The sequence below is a fragment of the Paroedura picta genome, chromosome 1, assembly GCF_049243985.1.
Source record: "Paroedura picta isolate Pp20150507F chromosome 1, Ppicta_v3.0, whole genome shotgun sequence".
In the NCBI taxonomy this organism is placed as follows: domain Eukaryota; kingdom Metazoa; phylum Chordata; class Lepidosauria; order Squamata; family Gekkonidae; genus Paroedura; species Paroedura picta.
In genome coordinates this window covers 163,625,638-163,638,961 of record NC_135369.1, presented here as the reverse complement: position 1 = coordinate 163,638,961, position 13,324 = coordinate 163,625,638, and the positions used below count along the sequence as shown (strand labels likewise).

The 13,324-nt window shown below is 45.4% G+C and overlaps 1 protein-coding gene across 2 annotated transcripts in view; it reads right to left on the bottom strand.

Moving 5' to 3' along the window:
• The window catches only part of LPIN1 (lipin 1), a 59,693-nt gene that overhangs the window by 21,255 nt on the left and 25,114 nt on the right, over positions 1–13,324 (bottom strand). For both annotated transcript variants that reach the window (XM_077310924.1, XM_077310932.1), the window contains 5 exons: positions 10,981–11,110; positions 9,563–9,878; positions 6,059–6,152; positions 2,830–3,020; positions 643–736 (listed from right to left, as the gene is read on the bottom strand). In XM_077310924.1, the coding sequence (XP_077167039.1) occupies positions 643–736; positions 2,830–3,020; positions 6,059–6,152; positions 9,563–9,878; positions 10,981–11,110 (825 nt within the window). The remainder of the gene's footprint in view (positions 1–642; positions 737–2,829; positions 3,021–6,058; positions 6,153–9,562; positions 9,879–10,980; positions 11,111–13,324) is intronic.

The window sequence follows — 13,324 nt, the reverse complement described above, 5'->3', positions numbered from 1 at the left end:
GGGGACCTGATCTAATATCTTGGGGCTTCAGCCTGGCCTCAACCAAATGCCTGGTGAAAGAGCTCCATTTTGCAGGCCCTGTGGAACCCTGAAAACTCTTCAGAGAGCTCATTACACCAGGTAGGGGCCAGGAATGAAAAAGCCCTGGCCCTGGTCGAGGCCAGGCGTGCCTCCTGGGGCACCGGGACCATCAGTAGAGTCATACCCTCAAAGGGCCCAAGCCACGTATAGCTTTAAAAGTAAAAAACAAACAAAACAACAAAACAAACAAAAACAAACAAAACAAAAACAGTCAAAAACAATATCTTGAACTTGATCCGAAAGCAAACTGGCAACTAATGCAGCTACCTCAGAACAGGCTGGACATGAGCCCTCCAAGGTGACTTAGTGAGGACTCGTGCAGCTGCATTCTGTACCAGTTGGATGTTCCAGGTCAAAAACAAAGGTAGGCCCATGTAGAGCGAGTTGCAGAAGTCTAACCTGGAAATGACCGTTGCATGGATCACAGTAGCCAGGTGTTCCGAGGACAGGGAGGGCCCTAGTAGCTACAGCTGCAATAATCCCTGAGACAGCATCCCTGAGGCCACCCAGTGGCCGTTTTCAGATAACAACCTACATGTTTTTCTATGGAGAAGCACTTACTTGGTTCCGATCTTCACCACAAGGTTGGGGTCATCAATGATAGCTGGATTGTCCACAAACTGCTGATAGGACACTTCCTGGGCTAAAAACATTTCTGTTTGGAGGACACACAAAATGAAGACAACTGTGAACTTACTGAGTGGCCAAGGGAACGCTGAGGCAGATGGCAGAGACACAACCCTTCCTTCACTTCAGGAACAGCATGTGATGGAGAACTAGAACCCATGCAAAAGTCATGCATACTTTATGGCAGGCTAACATAGCTCATAGGAACCATCATATCCCATCACACTCCTATTCAAGCAAAATGACTCTATGAAGACAAGCTCTGCAGCTCTTTAGTTTTCTGCCTGCCTTGTTTGGAAAGTTCCAGACAGCAAAAATGAGGGGCTGAGGGCGCCCGCAGAGAGCTATCGCAGGGAAGCTATATGCATTTGGGAGCAGGGACCACCAAGTTGTAACCGTTTGCCTTGAGGATTCTGTCCAGAGAGGATATGGAAATTTCCGACATACTATCTCTAGAAACTGATTCTTTAGCTCAAGCCTTTAATTCTGGAGTTTCACCACTTAGGTGAGCCTAATCACCAGTTTCAAATTTCGGGCAATTGGAGAACATTCTTATTTTCTCAAGGTGGAGATGATTATTGCATTAAGACAGGGGTAGTCAAACTGTGGCCCTCCAGATGTCCGTGGACTACAATTCCCATGAGCCCCTGCCAGCATTTGCTGGCAGGGGCTCATGGGAATTGTAGTCCACAGACATCTGGAAGGCCGCCGTTTGACTACCCTTGCATTAAGACATCAGGAGACCTTGTAGCTTCTAATTCCCTCTAGTGTTGCTAACGTAAATTTGGAAAATTCCTGGAGATTTGGGGGTCAGTCTGTGGAGGGCATGGTTTGGGAAGGGACCTTAACAAGATATGATACCATAGAAATCAGCTGTAATCCCACCTGGGGACTGGCAGCCCTCCCTCCCTCAGTTAACTGAGTAAGTGCGGACAGACTGAACACAGAGATTTCCACAATCATGTATTTCAACAAAACACAGTCTAGCAGGAGTTGCTCAAAATTGAATACTCTCAGAAAGAAATGAACATGGTGTTAGTTTAAAATATGGGGAACCATGTTTACTCCATAGAATACAAAGGTGCAACTTCCTGTCCCGGACTGGGTTCAGAGGAAACTAGTTACGTGTGTTTTGCACGAAAGTCAGATGCGCATAGCACTGACTGGTGGTTGCTCGTAACATCACAAACCCACTGACTGCAACCCAGCCACTAATTTTGCAATTTGGTGATTCTTTCTAAAGGCATGCCTCCTCTACTTGCTTTCTGCAGGCACAGAAAACATGCACTTTATGAAGCAATCTACCGACTGCCTCTTGTCTAAAAAGCAAAAAGTTATTCTTAAGGGCAGTACAAATTTTAAATGGAAGCAACATACAAATCTTCCGATTCTGATACAGAGTTTTAAATTCATCGTTTACTCCAAGGGTGGACAACCTATGGCTACAGAGCCAAAGATGGTTCTTTTAAATCTAGGAATTGACATTGAGAAAGTAAGATAGATCAGAGGAGCAGACAGAATGCTGGGAGGTGAAGGTGGCACTGTATAACCCAATCTTGCTAGATTGTGAACGCCCCTTGCTGGGGTCACCATAAACTGGCTGCAGCCTGAAGGCTCTTTACGCACAGACAGATAGAATGTTAGAATGGCAGGAAAAGATTTTTATGGGATTAAAGGGCTTTTTAGAGATTTGTTACAGAAAGGGAGATAAAAGAGATGAACAGCTGCTAGTAATGCCATTGCAAAACATGCCCAGAGTTTTGCCAATGCACTCAAAGGACTGTGCCAGGTCCTCCTGCGTATATTTATTACTTCCTGTCCGGCTGGCAACTGTGCTGCTCCCTGATAAAGGCCTCGCAACGAACTGGTCACTCATCAATAACGTTCAGGTATCTATTATCAGTTTTACAGATGAGCTTTCTTGGACCGGCTCCTTGTTTATTTCTGAAATACAATGCCATTAAGCTTTTAAATTATCAAAAAGTTGCTGACTCCGGACGGAACCTTAATTGGTGAAGACACATTGCAAGAAGCTTCCTTTCACGCCTTACCCCAAAACAACCACAAGAGGTCAGTATGAAGTCTTCTCCACGAGGACGCTAGCCAACGTCACCGGCCTACCTTTCGAAATTTCTTTGTTGTCGCTAAGACCCCCGCAGAGAGAGATGGCGATGGACGGCAAGTCTCTGATCCCGTCGGAGGTGCTCTCCACTCCGCTATCCACCCCTGAGCTTCCGACGGATTGAGGGGACTGGCTTGCCGAGCGAGGTCCAATTTCACTCGTGTTCTTGGAGTGGGCGATGTTATCCCCGCTGAGGAGAAGACAATTCTGAGATGCTTCCACTACTTCCCCTGATTCACACCACTCACAGCTTTCGTCAGTTTACAAACTTCAATTACCAGGGCACTCCCTGTCCCTTGCAATTAACAAGCTGATCCCTGCTAATTCTCCTAGACCAGGGGTAGTCAAACTGCGGCCCTCCAGATGTCCATGGACTACAATTACCAGGAGCCCCCTGCCAGCGAATGCTGGCAGGGGGCTCCTGGGAATTGTAGTCCATGGACATCTGGAGGGCCGCAGTTTGACTACCCCTGTCCTAGACCTCACAGCAGCTTTCGATGCCGCAGGAGTCATAATAGCAATAAGCTCATTCTTATAACCCACTCTTCTCATCAGACTCCAGGCAGGTAACATTAGATAAAATAACAATATGGTACTATATTTATATAACTTAAAATTAAATGAATGTTTTAAATCATTGTTAAAACTGTCCACCTTGTAGTTTTAGACAACTGAGGGTTAGTTGAGTTTTAATTGGTGGAGGTTAGATGGGTTCTCAAGAAGTGAGGGCAGCATCTTCATGTTTTCTCCAGGCCTCAACCATCTGTCTTACAGGCCCTCAGGAACTGTTTAAAGTCCCAGAGGGCCCTGATCTAACTAGGAGGGCACTGCTCTTCCACGAAACAATTCCAGAAAACGATGCTGGTGAATGTTGCTCAGTCCCATGGCATTTATAGCGATCCATATTTCCCTCCCCTGTGTTCATTTAACATCTATTTGAAACCACTGGATGAGGTCAGTTGAGGATTGGGAATGAGGTGCCACCAAGATGAAGATGATGCCCAGTTCCATAACAGCTAAGCCAATTGGGTCTGTGGAAGTCCTGAATACACACCTGGAGAAAGGAATGGGATGGATGAGGGCCAGTAAACTGGAAGTCACTCCAAACAAGTCTGGGGTGTTCTTAGTCAGCGGAAGAGCCCTTTGGTGAATCAGAGTCAGCCTGTCTTGGAGGGCGCTATACTCCCCTTGAAGGAGGAAGTTCATAGAGTGACATATGGCGTGGCATACCTTTTATCAGCGCCAGCTGATCTGCCCACTGTGGCCGTTCCTCAAAACTGTGATCTACCCACAGTGATCAATTCTCTGATTGCATACAAGTTAGATTAAATTTCTAGATTCACCTTGAGGTCTTCAGCATTCCCTTTTATGAGAACTTGGCCACAAAGAGCCTCTGAACTTATCTTTGTGGTTGGTCTTTCTGGCTCATCAAGTCTGATTAGAATCCTAATAGGGACATCCTATGCAGACTTAACACCCTTCTAAGCCAAATGACTTCAACTGAACTGATTTCAGAACAGGGTAACTCTGCTTAGGATTTCCCTCCAAGAATCCCGGGTTGGATTCAATGGGTATACAAGTGAAAGTAGTTTGCATGGGTGACTCTGCCTCTTCTAAGGGTTGGGAGGGGGGATCCTTATGAACAAATGCCATGCAGCACAAGGAGGGGGCAAAGGTGAGGAGGGCCAACCAAGCAACACTGTTTCCTGCCTTTGCTCTTGATTGAGCATGCCAAGCTCAGCTCCAGGAAGTCAGAGGACCCTCCAGGTCGCCATGGGGTGGCTGTACATGGCAGGAATGGGGACCATCTACTTTGAAGAGGTACCTTGGCATCCTATTCTACATTATGGTTGGGAAAAGCTACTGTCTGGAAAGCTGAGCTTGAGCTTCGCTGCTACTCAATGAGACTAGAAAATCACGAATCAGATCCTGTGTAAGGAGGATTCCTTACATGCTAAGCTCAGAACAATTATAGGTATTAAATGCAACAGAAAGTACCGTTTAGAGCAGGGGTAGTCAAACTGTGGCCCTCCAGATGTCCATGGACTACAATTCCCATGAGCCCCTGCCAGCGTTTGCCAGGGAATTGTAGCCCATGGACATCTGGAGGGCCGCAGTTTGACTACCCCTGTTTTAGAGTGTTTAAAACACCCTTTAACAAGGCTACATTTTAACATTTCTCCCAGGAGACATAATCTTCTTTAAATTTGCACAGTAGAAACAAAGGAAGAATAGGATGCTGGGTTAACAGATAATTAAGTAGCCACATATGAAAGAAGAAGATGAGTTGGTTCTTACATGCCGCTTTTCTCTGCCAGATGTCTCAAAGTAGCTTACTTTCGCCTTCCCACAACAGACACCCTGTGAGGTGGGTGAGGCTGAGAGAGCCCTGATATCACTGCTCGGTCGGAACAGCTTTATCAGTGCTGTGGGGAGCCCAAGGTCACCCAGTTGGCTGCATGTGGGGGAGCGCGGAATCGAACCCGGCTTGCCAGATTAGAAGTCCACACTCCTAATTGCTATGCCAACCTGTCTCAAAGGGTCTGCAGCTCTATAGGAGAACATCTGCTTTGTAAACAGAAGGGCCCAGATTCAAACCGTGGTTTCCACCATTAAGTAGATGAAATGAAGCTCTGGAGAGCAGCTAACCAATCAGAGTAGACAAAACTGATAATGACAGACAAATGGTCTGACTCAGAAGAAGGCAGCATCATGCATTCGTAAGGTGTACTTCTACAGGTCTACTTCTAAAGGTGCACTTCTACTCACGAAAGAGATATTTCCATAAAGGAATGGATATCTTTGGTTGCAACCCTATGGTTTACTGCAACCTGTGACCTCTTCTGCAAACAATCATTGAATGGGTCATTACTATTAGTGATCCAGCAAGTGCCAACCCAGGGGGCAAACAAGGGTAGCACTGCCTGCAACTCCACAGAGCTACTATCATAGCCTTTGCACCTTCCCATTTTACTCTAGGGGAGTAAAGGAGCAACTCTGTTAAACCGGGTGGAGTCACATCCACAACCTTCCACTCCATCCCACCCAAAAAACCAAAAGCATTCAGTGCTGGCAGGTCCCCTGTTTTCAAGGGGAAACAGCATAATAAAAAACAACCTTCAAAATAAAATGGTTCACCTTTAGGAAGCTGCCATCTGACATACATGTTTATTGACGTCTGTAGGACCAAGAACACAAATTATAACAGCTAATTTATACGATGCGTACTTTTTAGGAAAATACAGTGCAGCAACCTCTGGATCCATGCCTGTGAGGTCATCTAAATATACTCCGTCCGCCCCGAGATGTCGACTCCGCTTATCTGTGAAACACAGAACGAGTATTAATAGAAAATGCCTTATCCACACACAGTCATTCCTTTCACAGGAAGCCAGTACTTCCCTGCTTGCTTGCCTCTAGTTTTGCTGAAGAGCACACAGTCAGGCCGGTAGCAAGGGCCTCCTTCTCAGTATCACCCACCAACCCAGACCTCCAGCAAGGATCAGCACGCTGGAGTAATGTGGTGGCTACAGCATGCCACAACATGCTAAAGCACGAGGGCAACACTGGAAGGGAAGCTAGGCCAGGAAAGCATAAATCGTTTGGTTTTTTTAAAAATGTAAGGAAATAGAAGTGAACCCATGGTATAATGGTTAAGAGCGGCAGCTTCTAATCTGGTGAGCCGGGTTTGATTCCCTGCTCTCCCACATGCAGCCAGCTTGGTGACCTTGGGCTCACCATAGCCCTGATAGGGCTGTTCTGACCGAGCAGTAATATCAGGGTTCTCTCAGCCTCACCCACCTCACAGGGTGTCTGTTGTGCGGAGAGGAAAAGGAAGGCGATTGGAAACCGCTTTGAGACTCCTTCAAGCAGTGAAAAATGGGGTATAAAAAACAGCTCCTCCTCCTCCTCAGCAACTATGAATGGTGGTGGTGGGGGGTTAGTAGTGGTGTTTAAAAGGGCCAACAAGTCACAGCTCACCCTTCCAAGGCAAGGGACATTCAGAGGCAGCTGGCCATTGCCTGGTATTCCTTGAAAGTCTCTCATCCAAATACTAAACAGGGCCATCCCTGCTTAACTCCAAGATCTGAGGAGATCTGGCTATGAATCGTACCGTTATATTTCTTGAGGCTGGGGTCTTACAGGGAATGGTTCTCAACACTGAGGTCTAGGGCCAATGCCCAGTAGGAGGTTCCTGAGCATCTCCAGGTAAAAAAAAATAAAACAGGGAGTAGGAAGCTGTGAAAGACTTGTACTCTGGAGAGATAATACTGACTTTGATATTATAATTCTGTATCAGGCAGCCTAGCCTGTATCAGGCAGCTCAGGAAAAAAATGTGGAGACTGAGGGTGGAGCCTACAGTGGGTGGGATTTGGGGAGGGGAGGGACTTCAATCAGGTACAATACCTTATGGATTCACTTTCTAAGCAGCTGTTTTCTCCAGAGGAACTGATCTCTGTTGTGTGGAAATGAGCTGTAATTCCAGGGGCATCCCTAGGCTTGGCTTGTAAGCTTTTCTAAGGAACTAAGCCTTTGGCCTTTAAAAACAGAAGGCTGATCTAGGCGAGTTCTTGTTGATATGGAACACATCTTCTAGCACACCTCCTCAAACGGATATGAATACGGATGTGACGTCTGTAGTGCCGCCCACAGAGCGCGCCAGAAGATGTAGAGGCCACAGTAGCTAAGAAGGCCAAGGTAGCGCCACGCCACCAATGCCAGGAGCCCAACAACAGCAGAGGCCGCAACAACAGCAGAGGCCTTGGCAAAAGCTGCCCAGCCCCCAAGGCCTTGGCAGCGGTCGCACCAACCCCGGGGGCCTAGCCAGCCCCTATGTGACCAGCAGGATCCGAGGCAGCAGCGGAGACCCAAGGAGAAGGTCAGCAGGAAGAGTAAAGGAGAAGAGGGGAAGGGAGTGTATGTGTGTGTTTGCTTGGGAGGGAGGTTGGGAAACCAACAGGTAAGGGCCGAAACAGGAGGGGAGGAAGGGAAGGGAGTCCCTGTGTGTCTTTGGGAGTGAGGGAGGGGGTAGGAACCAAGGAGAAGGTTGGGAAACCAACTGGTAAGGGGAGAAACAGGGGGGAAGGGAGTGAGTGAGTGAGTGAGTGAGGAACCAAGGAGGATGTTGGGAAACCATCAGGTAAGGGGGGAGGGGGGAAGGGAGTCTCTCTCTTTCTCTGCGCATGTGTGTTTGTAAGGGAGAGAGAGGGCCCTGACCAAGTAGCCCCAGAGCAGGTATGTATTCCACATACCCTCTGAGAGTAAGATTGTCAGTAGAATTTTTTCTTATCCAGTGACACATGCTTCACTTAAAAGTGTGAAATATGCCCCTAAAAGGAAATCCAAAAGAGTAACGTGTGAACTTCATGCCAACAGCCCACCTGCGGAGCCGGAGATTGTGTGTGTGGCTCAATTGGGTCCCACCCATTTGTCCCCTACTGAAGAGCCTTTTTGCTTAAAACATGCTGATTAGTTTTTTATTCATTAGAGACATCGCTAAAGGTGTGTTGCCTTCTGTATCAGAGGGCCACATAATCATCATAATGTTTCTGTTTGGGGGAAAAAGGAACTAAAAACTAATAAACTCCCATCAATTTCACAAGAGTTACAATTTTTTCACCCATTTTGCATACAGCAGAGAAGAATATAAAAGAGAAAACTGTTATATTCACATTTTAGAAGTTTTATGGTCTAAGCTGTTCCATATAATTTTATATTATGAGCAAATGTTTATGTTTTTAACTGTATTATGTTTTGTAACTGACTGAATGATTGCTAATTCTGACGTTGCTGGTCTATGACTGTAATAAAGATCTGTCTTTGAAGTGTGTGAACTTTCATTTTTCAACATTAGTTATTCTATAAATGGTGGCATCATATGACCACATAAACCAAAGCAAAAGGACTGGTTCCCATGATGTGAAAATCGGCAAGTTCCTGGAATGGGTCTGCAGACATGATTCTGTGAAGTATCTTCACTTCCCTTTTGAGATTCAAATGGCCTTTTTACTTCAGAACTTTCCCACAGCTACTGGGAGGGGCAGTGTATGTGTGTGTGATTGTGTGCACAGTACACAAATCTATTAGCATAACTTTCAACTTAAGCTGCTGGGTCATACGATTCTATCACAGGGTAATTTCTGTATTCCTGATTAATTTTACCTCACAATAAATTAGAAGCCAATTGAGACACAACAACTAAAGGGTTTTGAAGGTAGTGAAGAGTTTTTGATAAGAGAAATTTCTCACAGGGAAATGTGTGTTGCCTATTTTGAAGGCCATCAAAGATCATCTGGCACACAGTCTGAGGACACTGTGGCGAGTCCTCATGGACAAAACATTCAGAAAAATGTCAAGGGGAACTACAAATATTTTGCTTTTGAAATTTCTGAGGTCGTCCCGTATTTCCCTTAGTCACAACTATCTAGTTTGCCACTTTGGTAACATTGGCCAAAGATCAGGCTGTGCAGTTTACCCCTAGCAACTGCTTTCACTTAGATTGCCTCCCTTAATTCTGCAATCTTGGATTGGGCCTCAAGGAAAAGCCTCTCAAAAACAAGACCCCAGGCCCACAATTGTTTACACAGGAGAAAAAACTGATTTCATCAGGATCTCTGGACACGCTCCAATTAGTTAATCTTCGTTACATCAAGCTTCATAGTGCCAGGGTGCCAAAAGACAAAAAGCCAACTTGCAAGAGCTGCAGAGAACAAACAAAACAACCTCTGTACCTTTTTTCCTGGAGGGAGAATCCGTTTTGCTCAATGGCTGGGAGGAGCAAGTTGCAGCCTGCTTTGTTTCCTCATTGACAGGGAGTGGAGGTGCAGCTGCCCCTAAAGCATCTATATCTGGCTCATTTATCTCAGCTACTGTCCTCCGCAACTCCGTCTCTTCCAGAGCCACAGCAGAGGGCTCCCCAAGGACCGGCAAGGGAGGCAAGCTACTAAAGTCCTCCGAAATGTTGCTCTGAATCACTCGAAAGTGAGTGCTTTCAGAAAGATTCATATTCATGGGGCAGGGTTCTTTTGGTCTGAGCAGAACAGTAGACTACAGAAGAAAAAAGAAAAGATGCCAGTTTTAAAAAAAAAGATTCCCTGAAGGAAAAGAAAAAAGAAACAATGAATCGCGAGAAGCGTTTTTGCTGTCTCCACACTGCACTGCACTGTCTTCATGATATGCTACTCAAGTCCATTAGGACTATCCCACTGAGACCCTGCCAAGCTCCATGGCCAGACCACTTGGAATAGTTATTTTTGCCTCAGTACAGCAGGCTCCATTTTGAACTGCGAATGTGCAAAGTGTTAGGCCTTCTCCCATACTACTGACCTGATCTGAAACTTCTTGGGGAGACTTATTTACTTCAGTGAGGACATATACAGGACTTAAAATCATTAAGGATCGAACTAGGAACTCTACAACTCTCTGTCACCTAGCCACCCTTACAACTGGGTCTAAAAATTAAACGTATTTTATCCTAATCCTGCCTTTCTCCCCCCAGCAACATTTTTACCATTGAAAACCCCCTTCTTCAGGCTTCGAAAAACCCCAGAAGTGGTGTGATTGTGCAGAATATGGTTGGGAAGTCTAGCTGTGTCCATGCCCACCTGGGGGCCCCTCCCCTTCCCATCATTGGCCATTTGAGGAGGGGTGGGTCAACATGACTATATATGATCATAAAAAGGTAAAGGAAAAAGGTATCCCTGTGCAAGCACCGAGTCATGTCTGACCCTTGGGGTGACGCCCTCCAGCGTTTTCTTGGCAGACTCAATACGGGGTGGTTTGCCATTCCCTTCCCTTCCCCAGTCATTACCGTTTTACCCCCCAGCAAGCTAGGTACTCATTTTACTGACCTTGGAAGGATGGAAGGCTGAGTCACAACCTTGAGCCGGCTGCTGGGATTGAACTCCCAGCCTCACGGGCAGAGCTTTCAGACTGCATGTCTGCTGCCTTACCACTCTGCACCACAAGAAGCTCATATCACCTGGTAAATGTTTAACTAATTTTAAAAATATTTTAAAAATTAACTGACTCCCACCCATTTGGGAAACCCTTCCAGGAGTGTCAAGAAATTACATGGTTTCACAAAACCCTGGTTGAGAAAGCCTGTCTTAATCAGTTGGAGACAGTGGGACATCTTCTTTTCCTCTACCTTTGTGGCTTGAGGTAGTTCTCCCCAGTCCCAGTGCATCTGAGGGTTATTCTTCTGAATACCTCTTTCCAACGGTTTACTGACTAATTCAGAATCGCTTTTAGGAGTAGGAGGCCGTGAACCTTGCCGGCTGAAAAAGCAGAAGGAATACAGGAGAGAGAGTGAAAAAAGCATATATTTAAATAGAAATAACGTATAATTTCATTCTGATTTATTATCTGTCAAGTGTATCATTCAAAATAATGTGCACTGAATGGACCAAGTACCCTTTGCAACTCTGGAGTTTATCTTATTATGGTATTTATAGTCCAGCCTGTCTTCAGGAACTCAAATGCTTCAGCAGATGTCAAGTAACATGGGTCTCCACTGCCCACATCCTGATAATCCCACTCATACATACGCAACTCCCAAATTTGTGTATTTTTTCTTAATATCCTTTCTTGTGTAAGGTCCACATTATACTCATAGATATGCATGCTGGATTTTCATTAGAAACAAGAGGAGCAAAATAAGCTAGAAAAACATGGGACAGTATACATCAGCAAATTATCTGTTCCACATAATATATTTCTGGTAAGGGCTTGGAGGAGGAGCGTATCTCGTATCTTAAGTGCCACTCAGCGCTTAACACCCACTCAGGGCAGCTGTTCTGCCCTGAGTGCCTCCTCCTCCAACCAGCTTGCCTGTCTGTTAGTGGCCAGCCAATCACCTTCCATCCTCCACCCCCTCCTCCTTCCACTTCCCTCTGAGGCTTGGAGGCTGCATTTCCCTGTTGCATGAGAGCTGTCCCTGCGGTGAGTTCTGTAACAGCTGCCTGCAGCCTTTCCAGGTCCTGGGGGGAGTGGGAGGACAACCACAGAATTCTTCCAGTCCACCCCCCTAATCTAGCGCCCCTTGTATTCCTGAATGCAACAGGCTTGGCACTCTAGTCAAAATATAATGTACATGTTTGTACAAACATCAGAACATGCCGCCACTCCTAACCTTTTTAGCTAAGTCAAGTCAACAAGGGCATGTTGGCGTTATCTTTTTGAAGACACCTGTGTGAACTAGTAACACCTGGTGCATGAATGAACAGATATGCAAACTTCTGATCTTTAGAAGGGAAACTATGACCATGAAGATGGACACAAAACTGCTCAGACCCATGTAGTTGAATTCATACAATGCGAATCTGCCTCATCAAAAGATCTGAGCAGTTCTGTGTCTACTGTCCCCCCTTTCATGCAGAAAACAGGAATGACTGAAAAAAACGCAGTGCCGGGATGACCCCTAAGCAAAAAGGATGCGTAAATCACTAATATAATCAGCATTATGGACAAAGTAGATTGTCTTTAAAAAAGAATGAGATAAATAATTCACTTTAAGCAACTAAGCATTAAATAACAATATTGATCAGGCGCTGGGTGGAAGCAGGTGAGGCACCTGGGCTCTATTCCTTCATGAACACAAAAAAGAGGCACCAGCACTGACACATCCAACAACATCATTAATTGTTTGGCTGTGTACAAATGCACTGCAGGTCACCACACAGGGAACTCTACACATCCCACCTCCAGTCCCGACATAAATAGATCCAGATACAGAAAAGCAAGCTGTGATCATTTTTCTACAGATGGATTGTTAATTCTCGTGTTGAGTTAAATATTTTGAGATGAATTCATGGTCATCCTCTCTCAAATTACTTAAGGCAATAAAAAGAACACTGCAACTACTAAAGAAAACAAAGCAACAGCTGTCCAACAAAGCATTTAAAAATTATCACCAGGGTTGGAGAAAAAGTCTCAGGTGCTGTTTACCCCAGTTTTTGAAAGTGCCTCACTGTTGTCTAGGAATCTGCACAATCCAAATAATACTGAATAAACTAAATGAGTTCATTCTAATGCACTCAGCATAAGAGAACATGAAGTACCCACATCTGTTCCCAAGAACCTAAACAATTTCTCTTTCTCCATACACAAGGTTTCCATAGGTTACAATAGAGAACCAATCAATGGTATCTGGAGGTATGGGGGGGGGTGCTGGTTTTTAAGTAAGAGGCACCAATTTGCTGCATAGCTGCTAGTGTCTGTCCTTCTCCCAAAACAAAACAAAAACCCACCAAGTTTGAAAAAGATTGGAACTGGGGTCCAGTTCTATGGGCCCCCAAAGAAAGTCCACCCATCCTCTTATTGTTTTCAATCAAGGGGAAAAAAAGAATTTAAAGAGAATGTGGTCTCTTTACAATTTAAATACTTTTGGCGAGCCACAATGGCACGGTGAACTCTGAAGGTATTTAAAGGGCTTGCAGTCCCTTTAAATACCTTCTCCAAGCTGAGAGTTCACTCTGAAGGCTTTTTAAAGG